Source organism: Zingiber officinale, unplaced genomic scaffold (genome assembly GCF_018446385.1).
Source record: "Zingiber officinale cultivar Zhangliang unplaced genomic scaffold, Zo_v1.1 ctg79, whole genome shotgun sequence".
NCBI lineage: Eukaryota > Viridiplantae > Streptophyta > Magnoliopsida > Zingiberales > Zingiberaceae > Zingiber > Zingiber officinale.
The window spans coordinates 153,032-166,005 of record NW_024589974.1 but is presented as its reverse complement, the minus strand read 5'-3'; the positions used below and the strand labels follow the sequence as shown (position 1 = coordinate 166,005).

The following is a 12,974-nucleotide window of genomic DNA, read 5'->3' as shown; positions in this document are numbered from 1 at the left end:
AGGGGTTCCCATCTACATGACTTTACTCACCAGGACTTTCATCTAGCTTCACTCACTAGGATTTTCATACTACCTAGCTTCACTCACTAGGTCTTTCACCTGGCTTCGCTCACCAGGATTTTCCAACTGCCTGGCTTCACTCACCAAGACTTCTCTTCTGCCTAGCTTCACTCACTAGGTCTTTCACCTGGCTTCACTCACCAGAATTTTCCAACTGTCTGGCTTCACTCACCAGGACTTCTCCTCTGCCTAGCTTCACTCACTAGGTCTTTCACCTGGCTTCACTCACCAGGATTTTCCAACTGCCTGGCTTCACTCACCAGGACTTTCACCTAGCTTCACTCACTAGGTCTTTCACCTAGCTTCACTCACCAGGATTTTCCAACTGCCTGCTTCACTCACCAGGGCTTTCCATTTACCTGACTTCACTCACCAAGACTTTCCAGTCAAGTATCCAGTCAGCCTTGACCTACTTGACTCTTCTTCACATCTAACTGGCCAACCTTGACTAAAGGAGAATTGTAACAACAATCTCCCCAAATGAACGATTGTACCTGCAATCTCCATGTATTGTCAAACATCGAAACCCAAATATCAAGACTCAAGATTGAGACATCTCAAACTTAGTCAACCAGGTCAACCTTGACCTAGGAAATATTGCACCAACAGTTGAAACAAGCTCAATATCCGAGGAGGAGAAGGAAGATGAGGAAGTGTCATCCATCTGTTTCAAAGGAGGAGGATGTGAAATCGTCCACATCTTCAAAGGAAGAAAAAGAAGAGCAATTCAAGGAAGAGGAGACTTTGGAAGCTCAACCTTTAACCACCCACACCGAGAAGAGCACTAAAGCCCACGTCAAGTGCTTTGAATGCAGGGAGATGAGACACTACAAGAGTATGTGTCCTTCGCTCAAGAAGGTAAAGAGGGTAAACTCTAAACCCAGTAGAGTTCTTTTGAAGACTAACATGGGTTGCATGGATTATATTAAGGAGAAGAGGCACATTCAATGCTTCACATATGATGAGTGGGGTCACTACCACACAAAATGTCAAAGGAGAGAAGAGCTCAAGAAATTGGCGCACTTGAAGAAATGGGAGAAGAAAAGGAACTCAAGTCAAGGGGGAACTCCAAAGGTAAAAAAGAAGGTAACCCCTAATTTAAAGTTTAATCCAATTTTAAATTCCTTCATGTTTGTTAGGAATAATGAAAATTATGTACCCATGCATAATTATAGATTTAGATATAATGATAGGAATAGGGTTAACACAGTAGATAACCTTAGGAAATCATACACTAAGATTATACCTAAAAACAAACAACTTACCTTGTCTAAGGAGAGGAGGGTGGTTGAAAACCTAGGCATTAATCCCAAGAAGGGGAGACATATGCCTAGGAATGGTAGGTTTAGAAAAATTCAAGGTGGACATGTTAATTCTAGGATTAGAACCCTAGAATTATAAAATCAAACCTTGAAAGTAAGGCTTGAGAAAATAGAGAAAGTCCTAAATAGGCTCATTATTAGATGTAGAGGACTTGATATGTGTTTGGGTGGTCAAAGACCTAAAAATATCAAATTGGGTCCTTCTAAGGCCAAAAGGAGGTCATGGGCTAGGGTGATACATGACTTTGGTAAGGGAGGAGTGACTAAGGATAAGAGAGTGTCATTCAAAGTCAATGAGAAGAAATATGCTAGGGTTGTATATAATTATGATAAGGATGAGATGTCTAATGTTAAGGACAAGAAGAAATTAATCAAAGACAAGATGTCTAAAGTTAACAAAATCAAGTTTGTAAACTAAGTATCACCTGAGATGCACCGAAATGGCATAACCATAGTGAATGAGTCATCTAGGAAGGTGCCTAAAGATAAGATCTCTAGGGGAGCTCAAAGAGTCTTTGGGACATATGATAAATGAATCTCAAGTGGATCATAGTTAGAACTCAAGATAGATCTTCAAATGTGCCAAAATAATTTGAAGATGGATTTAAGTCTCAAGCGAACTAAATTTTAAAATTTGATATGCTTATTGGATTTAACTGAATTTTAAGTCATTACTAGCTAGACAATGAAATTTGAATCTTATTCGAAGGTACACTACCCTTGAATAGTTCGAATTATCCGTGACACTGAACCGTATGTCGGAATCCTTCTGCACATTCCGATCTACCTGCTGAGTGATGGAAAAATTTTATAAGGTCGGATTAATTAATGGGATCTGGACCATCCGGTCCTCTTTATCTCTAGAATTAATAGGATGTAAAAGCTAACGCCATCTGGTCCTCTTTATCTCTAGAATTAATAGGATGTAAAAGCTAACACCTGGATTTAATAAAACAAACAAAGTTTACTGCAAGATTTGGAGGAGTGCAGAGGAATACAGAATCAGTGGAAAGGCGTACGTAGGTATGGAGCTGGCGAAAGACGCAGGAGAAGTTGTTGTGCTTGAAGAACTTAGGCAGGAATCAGCAGCATTCCACCACACAAAGCTGTTGTAGGCAGTGTCGGGGGCACTGGGGTGTCGCCGGGTCATCCACCATCTCGCATGTCCTTGCCACCGCCGTTGCGAATCGCTGTGGGGATTCAGAAAAAAGCGCACAGCATGAAAAATATGTAGAAAAGATATTTTGACCTCGGAAGTAACAAAGAAGTTCATAAACACGACAGACTGAAGATACAACATGAAAAATAAGATGTACGCAAGGAGCTGCAAAGGTGCATTCTGACTTTAGTTACAATCGATCTTGAAATGAATTACACTCCTCTAACAGACTGATGATACTATATTCAGGTGCGCTGAGAGATGAAGATATGTGCAGTTTAGCTGGATTTGGTGTTGGCTTTGATCCATCTCGGGATTCAAGGCCTGATGCATCCTTAACAACTGGTAAATCAGCCTTGGCACGGCGGGCGGCAGATGTCCTCCTTTGTTCCCATATTCTTCCGTCCTGGAACAATAGAAAATGCAGACAGTGAATGGAAACGAGTGAAAAAAAACAGTTAGCAGGTTTCCAATAATCTTGACACTCGTTGAAGTGGGTTGTTTAAGCAAAATCCTTGCTTAATCATTAATTTAATTATTCTCGAAAAGACTGAAGCCACCTACATTTATTATTGAAGGTTCTGGTAGTGGGCATGTAATCGGTTGATCATAGACCATTGGCTCAGATGGGTGCTCCACTGGTTTAAACTCCACCGCTTCTTCAAACGCATGGCGTGCAGCAGCATGAACAGAACTAACTTCCTCTATGTTTGGTGTCGATGAGGTCCTAACATCCTAGTTAGAAATATACATTTCGACGATAGAGTAAGAAGACAAATAATATAATTTCCATGATAGTCTAGAACAAGATAACAAAACATCCAACGGCGTAACAACATAACAAAAAGGGAAAAGAATATTTTCCAAAGCAACTTATAAAGACAAATGTGGACATCACAATCAGTTAGGACTTTGAGTTTAATTAGGATGCATACAGACAGTAAATTGGAGTGGCATTTCCTGTAGTTTGATCACTTCCTGTAATTTGGAGAATCTCCACAAGAGCTTACTCAATAAAGACAAAGTGGTAGGTACTAATTTCAGTATATTTACCACAAGTTCAGCACGATTCAATCTAAGTGAACAGGATGTAGTTCAGGTGAAGCTCACTTTGTCTACTATCTATATTGATTTAGCATCCTCGATGACTTTCTACTGAGTCACGGTAACAAGCTTTCTCATCTTATGACACTATTACAATGAGTCTCCAGTGATGCTTTAGCAAGTATATGCCTCAGAAAAAACAAGCCCATAATTTTTTTTGTTTGCTAACAAAGTGTGGCTAACCACCCTCAAAATTTCATCATCGTCATCAGGTTGTGTTTAAGACAACTATTAGGAGTTGGCTACAAGGGGTTGACTACATAGATCTTATACCACCATTGAGCTCTATGCAGGCTTATATATTTGAAGCCTCAAATACAAGTATACAATGAAATTTCACTTTCTAGCTCTGGTGAGGGGGGTTTCTCAAGAGTTCCACTACAAATTTGAAATGATGAGGAGAGCGAGTGGAGCTACCCTAAACCATAAAGACTGCCAACCAAATATGTTGGTTTCATCATTCCTTTCTCGTATGTGATGCATGTGGGAAGCTAAACTAAGCTCAAACAAACAAGCATATTGCCATTATCCCTTTTTTTTTTAAGAAGAAGACTTGTTATTTCATGACTAAAAAATAGAAGCAGCAATTCAACCGAAACTATATCGAAGATTTTTAAGTTACGATGTTCAAAAATTGGTCTTTTTCTTGGGAACTTCAGGTTTTGGGGCAGGTGGTCATGAACCAACTTTATCATGTTAACAAAGCAAAGGTAATTTGTTCAAATTCAGCTTCTGCCAATAATATGTACCTGCAGTTCATGAGCTAGACTTGATGTTGTCGAATACCGTCAGTCTAGGGCCAACCATACATCCAAGGTGAGTGTTAAGGATATAAATCTATTGATTGATCTTTTTTCCTAACATTTTGGATTTTGGAATGCGTGGTTATCCAATCAACCTTTATAGACATGATAATTAAAATCAAAAGATTATTTCAACAAATTTATCTAGATAAGTATCATAGTTGCCTATGAGAGAAAACATACAGTTTAAAAACCAAAAAGGGAGGAAACTATATCACAGGACGAACCGAATTGAAGAACAAATCCAAAAAAAATACAGCTTAAGCGCTTTCTATGCTATGGCAAATAACGAACGCACGAAAGCGGAGAACAATCTCAAATCTCACTGCGACAAATATGTGAAACACGTTAAACACAAACGTTGACCCCCAAAATATAAACAAGTATCGCCCACGAGCCATCAGTATCAACAGAAACTTGCAAAACATAGAAGATCTAGCGAGTAAAAGATCCAGAACAGGATTCGAATTTTCGAAGGTTTAGAAAGCTCACGATCGCGCTCTGCGTTCGGTTGTGCCCCCATCCGCCAGAACCCCGAGAGAAAATCCCCACCATCGCCTTCCCTTCGTCCTCTGTCACCTCCACCTCCAGAACACATCGCCGGCAATAAATTGAAGGGCTCGAGGAGGAAGTAAAGGCGACACGCAGCCGCGCGTCGTGTGCGATAGAGCGACGCGTCTCAAGAGCGGTTAGCTGATCCGAGCCTGCAGTAGAAACTAGAGATCAGGTTACCGCTTTGGACTAGAGGTTTGTTTACTCGCCTAAAAGAAAAGGCGAGATTTTAATATCAAGGTCATTTTGATATTAGATAGACGGCTATTCGCCTATTGGATAAATTTATAAATTTAAAAGTCAATGTTTAAAATATTTATTTTTAATAAAATTTAAATTTTAATAGTTTTAATTAATTCTTTTGAATATTTTATCATATTATATTTGGAGATAAAATAAAACTTTTTTTATTAATAATTAAAAAGTAAACCCTCACTCATTTTTTGTATTCAACTTATTATTTTTATTTACTTGATCTAAATATATATAATTAAATAAACTATATATATATAATTCATAATTATTAATTAATATTAATTTGGGTTGAATAGATTGGAGTAAAGTGTTTTTTTTTCAAATTTTGTCCATTTTTTTATTTTCAATTGTTTTTTTAAAATATTCTTAAAATGTTTAAAAACAGCAATCTTCAATGCAATTTACAATTACTGGCTACCTAATTGCCCACCTCTTACGGGTTACCGTATCTTCTCAACTCTTTTTGGTTTCGGCTTTGGCTTCGGTTTCATTTCTCTAGAATTTCCTCTCGCCCAAGTAAACACAGCATGTTTCTGGTAGTCTTGACCATGTGGCATACCCAGGTGCATATCTCAACTGTTCGATTACCCAAACTGAGAACGTACGTCTCATTTTCCACATGCACCCCCAATCGCCTACTCCAATTAAAAGTTAAAACTAGCGTTCCGTCTCCAAGACTTGGTGCAATGGTAAGTGAACTCCCTCCCGTATGCATACGGATAAAATATCTTTATAATTTATTTATCTGTATTTAGTTATGGATCAATAATATTCAGAGCCCTCTCAAAGTTCCATGAGGTTCTAGGTCAAAAAAAATTTAAGTCTTTAATATTTTTTAATAAAATTTTCTCTCACTATTTTTCATTCGGACTTGGGACCGACAATGATGAGTTTAATTTTTTTTAAATAAAATATTAATTTAAAAATAGATTTTTATATAAAATTTAATTTTCTAACTTTTTAAGATGTAAAATTATTAATTAAAATTTTATATTCAAATTTTGATAATATTTTTTTTTCAATTGATAAAATTGTTAGATTATTTAATCTTTTCTTGAGACATTGTTGAACATAAATAAGACTTTATTAATTTTAATTTTGAAAAATCTCTTTATACTGGTATAGTTAATAATATTTTATAAGCATGCATTAAGAAAAGAATTTAATTTTTTTATAAGGTTTAATACCTAGTGCGGTTTTTAATTCTGGATTTGCTATTTCTTTTAAAATTTTTAATTCTAAAAATAAATCTAAACCATCAATATCAGATAACATGTATATGTTAAAAAGTTTTCAAGATTTAAACATTTTATTTTAAAAAAATTAAAATTATCTTCATATATTTTAAATTGTTCAAATCTACTTTGAAGTGAATAAATAGTATGGTCAATAATATAATTAAATAATTAATTTTAAAAGATTATTCAGGTGAAAGTTTCACCTCATTAATTTTATTCTCATCAAATCGTTTATTTCTTCTAATTACATGTTTTTCACGAAATTTTTATTCTATATTCATTTCATTTACAATTTCTTTGACAGAAATCGCAGTAGATATGAATCCATTTTCTCTATAATCATTAAAAAAAATAAAAAAAGATCTTTTAACTGATCTAATGCAATAGTAATGTTCATATATTTATATTGTAAAAATTTACTATCAGTATTAATTGCAAATAATATATCATACCAAATAATCATACCTAATAAAAATTTAAAATTTTCAAACCCATGTGTTTCTAAAGAATTTGCTTCACTTTTTGTTTTATGATCTTCACTAGTTTATGCAAATTTATATAAAGCTTCTCTTATATGTGGGGTTTGATATTTTATTACTTTAACGCTTTCAAGATGACTTTCCCAACGTGTTTGTGATAATGGTTTAAGAGTTAAATTAGAAACTTGGTATTGTAAAATTTTTCATCTTTTTATAAAAGAAGAAAATAATGAGTAAATATGTTGTATCATATCAAAAAATGTTATAGCACTAGGACAAGAATTAGTCCTATCACATAGTATTAAATTAAGACTATGATAACCACATGATGTATAAAAAACTTTAAAATTTAGATCTAACAATCTCTTTTATACGCCTTGTTGTTTACCTTTCATATTAGCCCCATTATCATATCCTTGTCCTCTTATATCATTTACATCCAGTTCAAATTTCTTTATTACATTAATAAGCGTATCAAAAAGACTTTTTCCTGATGTATCATCTTTTTTTAAAAATTCTATAAAATATTCTTCTATTTTGATTGGATTTGTTGAAATATCTACACATCTTAATATAAGAGACATTTGTTCTTGATGACTTATATCGGGAGTACAATATAAGTATAACTGAAAAATATTTTGCATCTTTTATTGTTTTAATTATAATATTGTTTACTTCTTTTCCTAATATATTTATTAACTCATTTTTTATATTATAACCAAGATAATGATTATGAATTTTACAATTTTTAATACATTTAAGGTGTTCTTGCATTATTTGATCAAATTCTGTAATCATTTAAATTAAACATAAAAAATTTCCATGGTTATCATGATAAATTTTCTCATTTGTATCAAATTATTTTTTGCAAGATTTTTGACTACAGCAATAATTATTCCAATGTTCCTTTTCCTTATTTATTTTTTCTTGTAAATTTTGATCAATGGTTTTATTTTTGAGCAATCTCATTTCAATATCAAATCAAATATATATTCATATTTATAATATGTTCACTGCTTATTTCATGATTTTTAAGCTTGACACTAAGATTTTTCTAATATCGACACCCTTCATTTGCTAATTGATTTTTGATTAAAAAATTTACAACAAAAATAAAATACTTTGTCTAATTCTTTTAAATATATTAATCATTTGCTATCATGTTTCTCTCTATTTGACAATTTTTGAATATAATAAATCATAGAAAAATATCTAGAATTTTTATCGTTTGGAAAAGACCCTCATAGAGACGGGAACAACAACGGTTTTAAATAAAAACCGATGTCTTTAAGTATTTTACACCGATTTTTCAAAAAACCGATGTCTATGAGCGTAGATTTTCGCTCATAGACATCGGTTTTTTAGCCGATGTCTATGAGCACTTTTTTTTCATTAATAGATATCGATTTTAATCGTGATTTTTAAAATCCTGTGTTTATGAACCAAATTTCTGACAGACTTTCTTAGCGCGCTTTCTTGTGGGCTTCTCGCCCACCATAAATAGAAACTCTAATCCTCGCATCCTCCTTTTAGGAGTTACCATTTGAAAGACGAGCAATAGATCTCTGGACGGCGGCGGTCGTCAGCGCTATCACGGTCTACTGGTTCGTGTGGGTGATGAGCTCGGCGGAAGTGAAAGGTAAGCGGGCAGTGAACCTTAAGATGGGATCGATCATGCAGGATAAGGTGCAGGACAAGTACAAGCAGTACTGGTCCTTCTTTCTCCGCTCTAAGGAGGGCATTGTCGCCGCGTCCGATGACGATAACGTCCCTGCCTTCATCGACACCTTCTACAACCTCGTCACAGACATCTACGAGTGGGGATGGGGGCAGTCCTTCCACTTCTCGCCCTCACTTCCCGGCCGCTCCCACCGGGAAGCCACACGCATCCACGAGGAGCCCGCCGCTGATCTGAGAGATGGGGATCTCATCTCTCAGAGAAGCCAGAGAAGCCACCGCAGCGATCTAGCAATCGAAGGCTCGCCTTCTCCATTAACGATGTGCGACGAGTCGCCTTAGGGCTTCAAAGGCCTCCTGATCGGTCTAATCTTGTTCAATCCGATGCCAATCTCTCGTCGATGGAGGACCAGCTTGGGGATGGGTCGGCGCCTAGTTCCAGTCCCATGTTGCTGAAGGCTAAAACAGTCCTTCCTGAAAAGTATGCTCTTCTTTTTACCCCTTTGACTTCACATGTGCGATTCTAATCAAGATAGCTTTCTCTGATTCTAGTATATACAGATTAATAGGAAACGCAATCGTCTTATATTTTTAATTTTTTAGAGTAATCATGCTTGAGTGGCATTTATCTTAGAATCTCAGTTATAATTAATTAGTTCATTTTGTGATTAGATACGAGTTGCTGTGTGAATTTTTCAATGCCATGGAGGCCTCCATTCGTTTACATAGGCTAAAAGGGGCATCGATGCTTACCTTTTCCAACGTCTGCAACACTATGCAACATTTGACAGAAAGGTAAAAAAAATTCTGGCACTATGAATTGGGCACTTCAATTTTGTCATGAAGTGGTTTAATTGCTTATTCAATTGTGTTTTTAGTTTTCTTATGAGGTTGTTCTTCAAAGGTTCAGGCATTTCACCTACACGCATTTAGCACAGTTAAAATACATTCTACCTGAAGCTATAAGTCTCAAGAAGATTCTTGTTCATGATGAGCATACTTGCTGCATGAAGCCAGAGCTTCAAGTTAATTTGCAAGTTGATGCTGTCGAAAAGATCATCAAGGGAAAAAGTGAAACTGGGTATACAGTCTTAATGACTGTTTTCAGAGAAAGGCTTCTTGGTTTCGTCAATGAACATCCAGAGGTAATGGAACCAAGTTTGTCCCTTTCCTTCTGCTAAATTTAGATATATTTTTTTTTTCAATTTTCAATCAAGTGTTTAAGTTAATAAATGATCATCATAGTGTTCAGTTCTTCCTTGAATTTACATGGTATAGCACCCAATGATTATATTATCTGTATTGAGGATTGTTCTAGAACCATTTCTGATTGTAAGTTTTGTACATCAGGGAGATGCGGTGCCAGAGGAGGTACATCTGATCCTTTGCTTCCTTCTTCCAGTATTGTTGTTGCTGAGATGTAGGAAGCGATTTGTCGTGTTTGATCCAGCTGTTCTATGAGTCCTTTGACGAGTCGTTTGAGGGCCGGTGGATCATTTCCGACAAGGCGGACTACCAAGGTAGATTGCTTCTGGATCTATTATTAATTCTCAGTAGATCGTTCATTATCAGATTAAATATTCATCTTTCAGTTTCTTCTTCATATTATCATGATCGGATAGATGAGTCTGTGGACAATGTCCACAAATCTAGAAATGACGAACAAGAAGCATGAGGGATTAGGGAATCTGCAAGCTCTGATCCATCAATGGTTTGGGATCAGCCGAAATCTGGCCATTTCCAGTGAGTCCTGGTCAAATCTTGAAAACCATTTATATGCTTATCAGATCCTCATGAATCCTCTTGAATTTATTCTTTCCAGACTAAACAAGGAGATGATTGATACTTTGTTTGGCAGAAAGACAACAATGGCCACAAAGGGGATTGCTGGTGGTCCATTAGATCCTTCCTTGGCCCAAGAAAGCAGGATCCTTGATCCTAACAAATCTCAGAACATTTCAAATTTGCTAAAGGATTTTAATTTGACGAAAGAAAATGTCTGTGAGGCTAGCTTAGAAGGTATCAAACCACCCTTTGACATGTGCAACTGGAAATTCTGTTAAGTCTATGCTCTATCTGTTTGCCTGATCTGCTTTACTTATTGCTTATGCTAAGGCTAGCTAGTTGGTGAATAATATCATCATTTTTAGCTCATTTCGGGATGAATTTCTTAATATAAATTTCTCTTTAAATCTTATGATTTGGTAGGTGGCATTATTAATTACTTTATAAGAGATCTTTTCTTTTAAAGTATATTGTGTATGACCTTATCTTGTGTTTGCCTTAAGTGTATTTTCTGAATTTTGAGAACCAATTTTTTTTTTTTGTACATCTACCATCAAGTATGACCCAACTTTATTAGATGCTATCATGTTTTCATTAACATTATATCTGTAAAGGTAAAGCTGAGCAAACAACTAAAAATTACCAGCAAAAGGTTACTTATCTCATTTTCAATCTCTATTTGAGTAGAATTTACAGCATCTTTAATTTTCCTTATGTAAGCAACAAACTGCTTTATATCCATATTGACTATTTTATTCTATTCAGGTAAGAGAACTGGAGAATCAATTAAATGGTGAGAGGATAACCAAGAAAGATGTTGCAAAGTTCCCAAAGCCTCCAGTGACTCCTTTAAGATGGAGGCCTCCTTTACAAAGAATCACCAATCAGTTGTCACCCTCAGGACATCAAACAAGCAGACGTGCCCATGCAGTAATAGATAAAGAGAATTGTCTATTAACAAATAAAACTACTGGGGAAGATTTAGTTAAATCTTTGCACAGAGCAAGAAGGATAACGTTGGCACCAGTAAGAAGAATATTTGAGTACTATCTATTACCTTTTGATGTTGTAAGAAGAATAGTTATGTGTAATTTGTGGATACTGACTTGATGTGCACAATATATATTATCTTTTTTATGTTGTAAGAAGAATATTTATGTGTTGGTTATATAGATATTGACTTGGTGTGTTTAGATACATCGGTGTATTTTTATTTATGATTTTCTTAGTGAATTAATAATATTAACTTAATTTTATGATTTGCTTGGTGATAATATTGATTTTTCACTATTTCGAAAATTGAATTTGTGTCGTTAAACAATACTGATATTACATCGGTTTTCCACCGCTGCAAAACCGGTGTCATTAACTAATATTACATCGATCGTATACCGCTGTCAAAACTGGTGTTATTAACATATAATATTACATCGGTTTTACACCCGATGTCATTAAGTGATACTATACCGGTTATAACCCGATGTCTAAAATGACAGACCTTTTACATCGCCTTCATAGACATCGGTCGAAAATGTAATAGACACCGGTGGAAAACCGATGTCTATAAGGATTTTTGTTGTAGTGACACATCTTAATATAAGAGACATTTGTTCTTGATGACTTATATCGAGAGTACAATATAAGTATAACTGAAAAGTATTTTGCATCTTTTATTGTTTTAATTATAATATTGTTTACTTCTTTTCCTAATATATTTATTAACTCATTTTTTATATTATAACCAAGATAATGATTATGAATTTTACAATTTTTAATACGTTTAAGGTGTTCTTGCATTATTTGATCAAATTCTGTAATCATTTAAATTAAACATAAAAAATTTCCATGGTTATCTTGATAAATTTTCTCATTTGTATCACGAAATGACAAATTATTTTTTGCAAGATTTTTTACTACAACAATAATTATTCCAATGTTCTTTTTCCTTATTTATTTTTTCTTATAAATTTTGATCAATGGTTTTATTTTTAAGCAATCTCATTTTAATATCAAATCAAATATTCATATTTATAATATGTTCACTACTTGTTTCATGACTTTTAAACTTGACACTAAGATTTTTCTAATCTCGACACCCTTCATTTGCTAATTGATTTTTGATTAAATAATTTACAACAAAAATAAAATACTTTGTCTAATTCTTTTGAATATATTAATCATTTGCTATCATGTTTCTCTCTATTTGACAATTTTCGAACATAATAAATCATAGAAAAATATCTAGAATTTTTATCGTTTGGAAAAGAAATATTGATTTCTCTAATTAAACTATTTTCAACTAATAAATCTATTAAATTTGTATTTATATTTTTTTTTCTATTGTGCTAAATTATATATATTTTGAATAATAGTTCATCAATATTATTAAAAAATTATCTTCATAATCTATTAGAGCATCTACATCAGTTTCCCTATCAATATTTATAAAATTTAAGGTAAATCATCAACTTTATTAATCAAGGAATTTTTTTAGGTAAAATATAAAATTTAATGTAAAATGTATATTTAGAATACATCAA

At 34.2% G+C, this 12,974-nt stretch overlaps 3 protein-coding genes across 5 annotated transcripts; 2 read left to right on the top strand and 1 right to left on the bottom strand.

Moving 5' to 3' along the window:
- Positions 1 to 2,611: 2,611 nt before the first annotated feature.
- On the bottom strand, positions 2,612 to 5,171 carry LOC122037778. The gene is made up of 3 exons (XM_042597229.1): positions 4,941 to 5,171; positions 3,106 to 3,276; positions 2,612 to 2,947 (listed from the first exon to the last, which is right to left on the bottom strand). Exons 1-3 carry the CDS (start codon positions 5,001 to 5,003, stop codon positions 2,732 to 2,734), a joined length of 450 nt encoding a protein of 149 aa, XP_042453163.1. The 5' UTR covers positions 5,004 to 5,171; the 3' UTR covers positions 2,612 to 2,731.
- Positions 5,172 to 5,941: 770 nt separating this feature from the next.
- LOC122037761 (24-methylenesterol C-methyltransferase 2-like) lies at positions 5,942 to 9,441 on the top strand. Its single transcript, XM_042597204.1, has 3 exons — positions 5,942 to 5,962; positions 8,506 to 9,130; positions 9,322 to 9,441. Exons 1-2 carry the CDS (start codon positions 5,942 to 5,944, stop codon positions 8,989 to 8,991), a joined length of 507 nt encoding a protein of 168 aa, XP_042453138.1. The 3' UTR covers positions 8,992 to 9,130; positions 9,322 to 9,441.
- Positions 9,442 to 9,559: 118 nt separating this feature from the next.
- Positions 9,560 to 11,421, top strand: LOC122037777 (formin-like protein 2). 3 transcript variants are annotated; one of them, XR_006127746.1, is made up of 5 exons: positions 9,560 to 9,794; positions 10,000 to 10,169; positions 10,272 to 10,392; positions 10,472 to 10,668; positions 11,200 to 11,421. XR_006127746.1 is itself a non-coding variant. In XM_042597227.1 (4 exons), the coding sequence occupies exons 2-4, from the start codon at positions 10,358 to 10,360 to the stop codon at positions 11,229 to 11,231; spliced, it is 264 nt and encodes an 87-aa protein (XP_042453161.1). In that variant the 5' UTR covers positions 9,863 to 10,169; positions 10,272 to 10,357; the 3' UTR covers positions 11,232 to 11,416. The 3 variants fall into 3 exon arrangements, 2 of the variants coding, with proteins under 2 accessions (XP_042453161.1, XP_042453162.1); XM_042597227.1 differs by lacking the exon at positions 9,560 to 9,794 and having other exon boundaries at positions 9,863 to 10,169; positions 11,200 to 11,416; XM_042597228.1 differs by lacking the exons at positions 9,560 to 9,794; positions 10,000 to 10,169 and having other exon boundaries at positions 10,255 to 10,392; positions 11,200 to 11,416.
- Positions 11,422 to 12,974: the final 1,553 nt, after the last annotated feature.